This window comes from Cynoglossus semilaevis, chromosome 4 (genome assembly GCF_000523025.1).
Source record: "Cynoglossus semilaevis isolate Cse_v1.0 chromosome 4, Cse_v1.0, whole genome shotgun sequence".
Lineage (NCBI taxonomy): Eukaryota > Metazoa > Chordata > Actinopteri > Pleuronectiformes > Cynoglossidae > Cynoglossus > Cynoglossus semilaevis.
In genome coordinates this window covers 577,635-578,740 of record NC_024310.1, presented here as the reverse complement: position 1 = coordinate 578,740, position 1,106 = coordinate 577,635, and the positions used below count along the sequence as shown (strand labels likewise).

At 43.9% G+C, this 1,106-nt stretch overlaps 1 protein-coding gene across 3 annotated transcripts in view; it reads right to left on the bottom strand.

Annotated features, from left to right (window-relative positions):
* The window catches only part of veph1 (ventricular zone expressed PH domain-containing 1), a 28,445-nt gene that overhangs the window by 14,623 nt on the left and 12,716 nt on the right, over positions 1 to 1,106 (bottom strand). For all 3 annotated transcript variants that reach the window (XM_008308436.3, XM_025054795.1, XM_025054796.1), the window contains exon 4: positions 10 to 173. In XM_008308436.3, coding sequence (XP_008306658.2) covers positions 10 to 173 — 164 coding nt within the window. The remainder of the gene's footprint in view (positions 1 to 9; positions 174 to 1,106) is intronic.

Here is a 1,106-nt window from a genome sequence, read left to right as displayed (position 1 = left end):
CACACTCACAACTGGATGCTGTTCTGCCACCAGCTGAATCAGTCTGATCATGTGATGCTGCTCCGCCGGCTCCAGCTGAGGCATCATGGCCGCCAGGTCGCCCAGGTCACGGTGGACGCTGTCCGGGTGTCGTGGGTAAACTGACGGCAGGACTCGCAGCAGCATGTGCTCACCTGAGGGGGGGGATGAAGGGGGGGAGGATTGACACATTGGATAATTTTATTAGTTCATCAGTGACACGTCTGTCTTACACCTCTTCATGGTTTAAGTGCACAGTGGACTGAGGGACGGCCGTTGTCTTGTCAGCTGATCCGGATCCTGATCCAGATCCTGATCCAGATCCAGATCCTGATCCTGATCATTCTTATTAACTTGGTGATTATGATCTTAGCGCGACAAGTACAAATGAGAGCCAGACTGTGGGAAACTAGAAATTTCGTTTTAATTTGTTTTCTGCGGTCGAGCTGTGACATTTATATTTCCTCAAAAAAAAAAAAAACTCGGGAGATTCTCCGTGGAAACCCAACGGCTGAGTGTTTATGACCAAAACCTTTGACTTTTTTGAGGTTTCCCTCCAAATTCCTGGTCAAGATAAAGAAAAATCAAAGTCAGAACTGACGCAGAGCTGGAAATAATGATGTGTGTAAATACTGAGACATTACCCAGCAGCCTTTGAGTCACATCTTTAACTGATTCTCATTACAGAACAAAGGCCGTTGTTTTCCAATTCTAGGTTCATTTCAAGATTCAAGATTTCAAACAATGGCTTTTGTGTCGGAGCGGAGAGAAAATGTCAGGCAGATATTGTGAATTTAATCTTTCACTGCAGTGGGATTTGGCAGATAATTCCACGAGTTCCCCAGAAACACAGGACAGGAGGCAACAAAAAAAGAAACAAAAAAAAAAACGGATCCATCTGTGAAGCTGCTGAAACACCCAGAGTAAAATGGTAAAGTTTACTTCAACATCTGATTGGAGAACACCATGGACAACAAGGTGCAGTAGAGCGCCCTCTGTTGGAGGAGTGTCTTATTGAAGATTTACCTCTAAATAGGGTTTAAATTTAAAATTCAGAAAAGTAATACATCATGACAAGATTTCTCTAC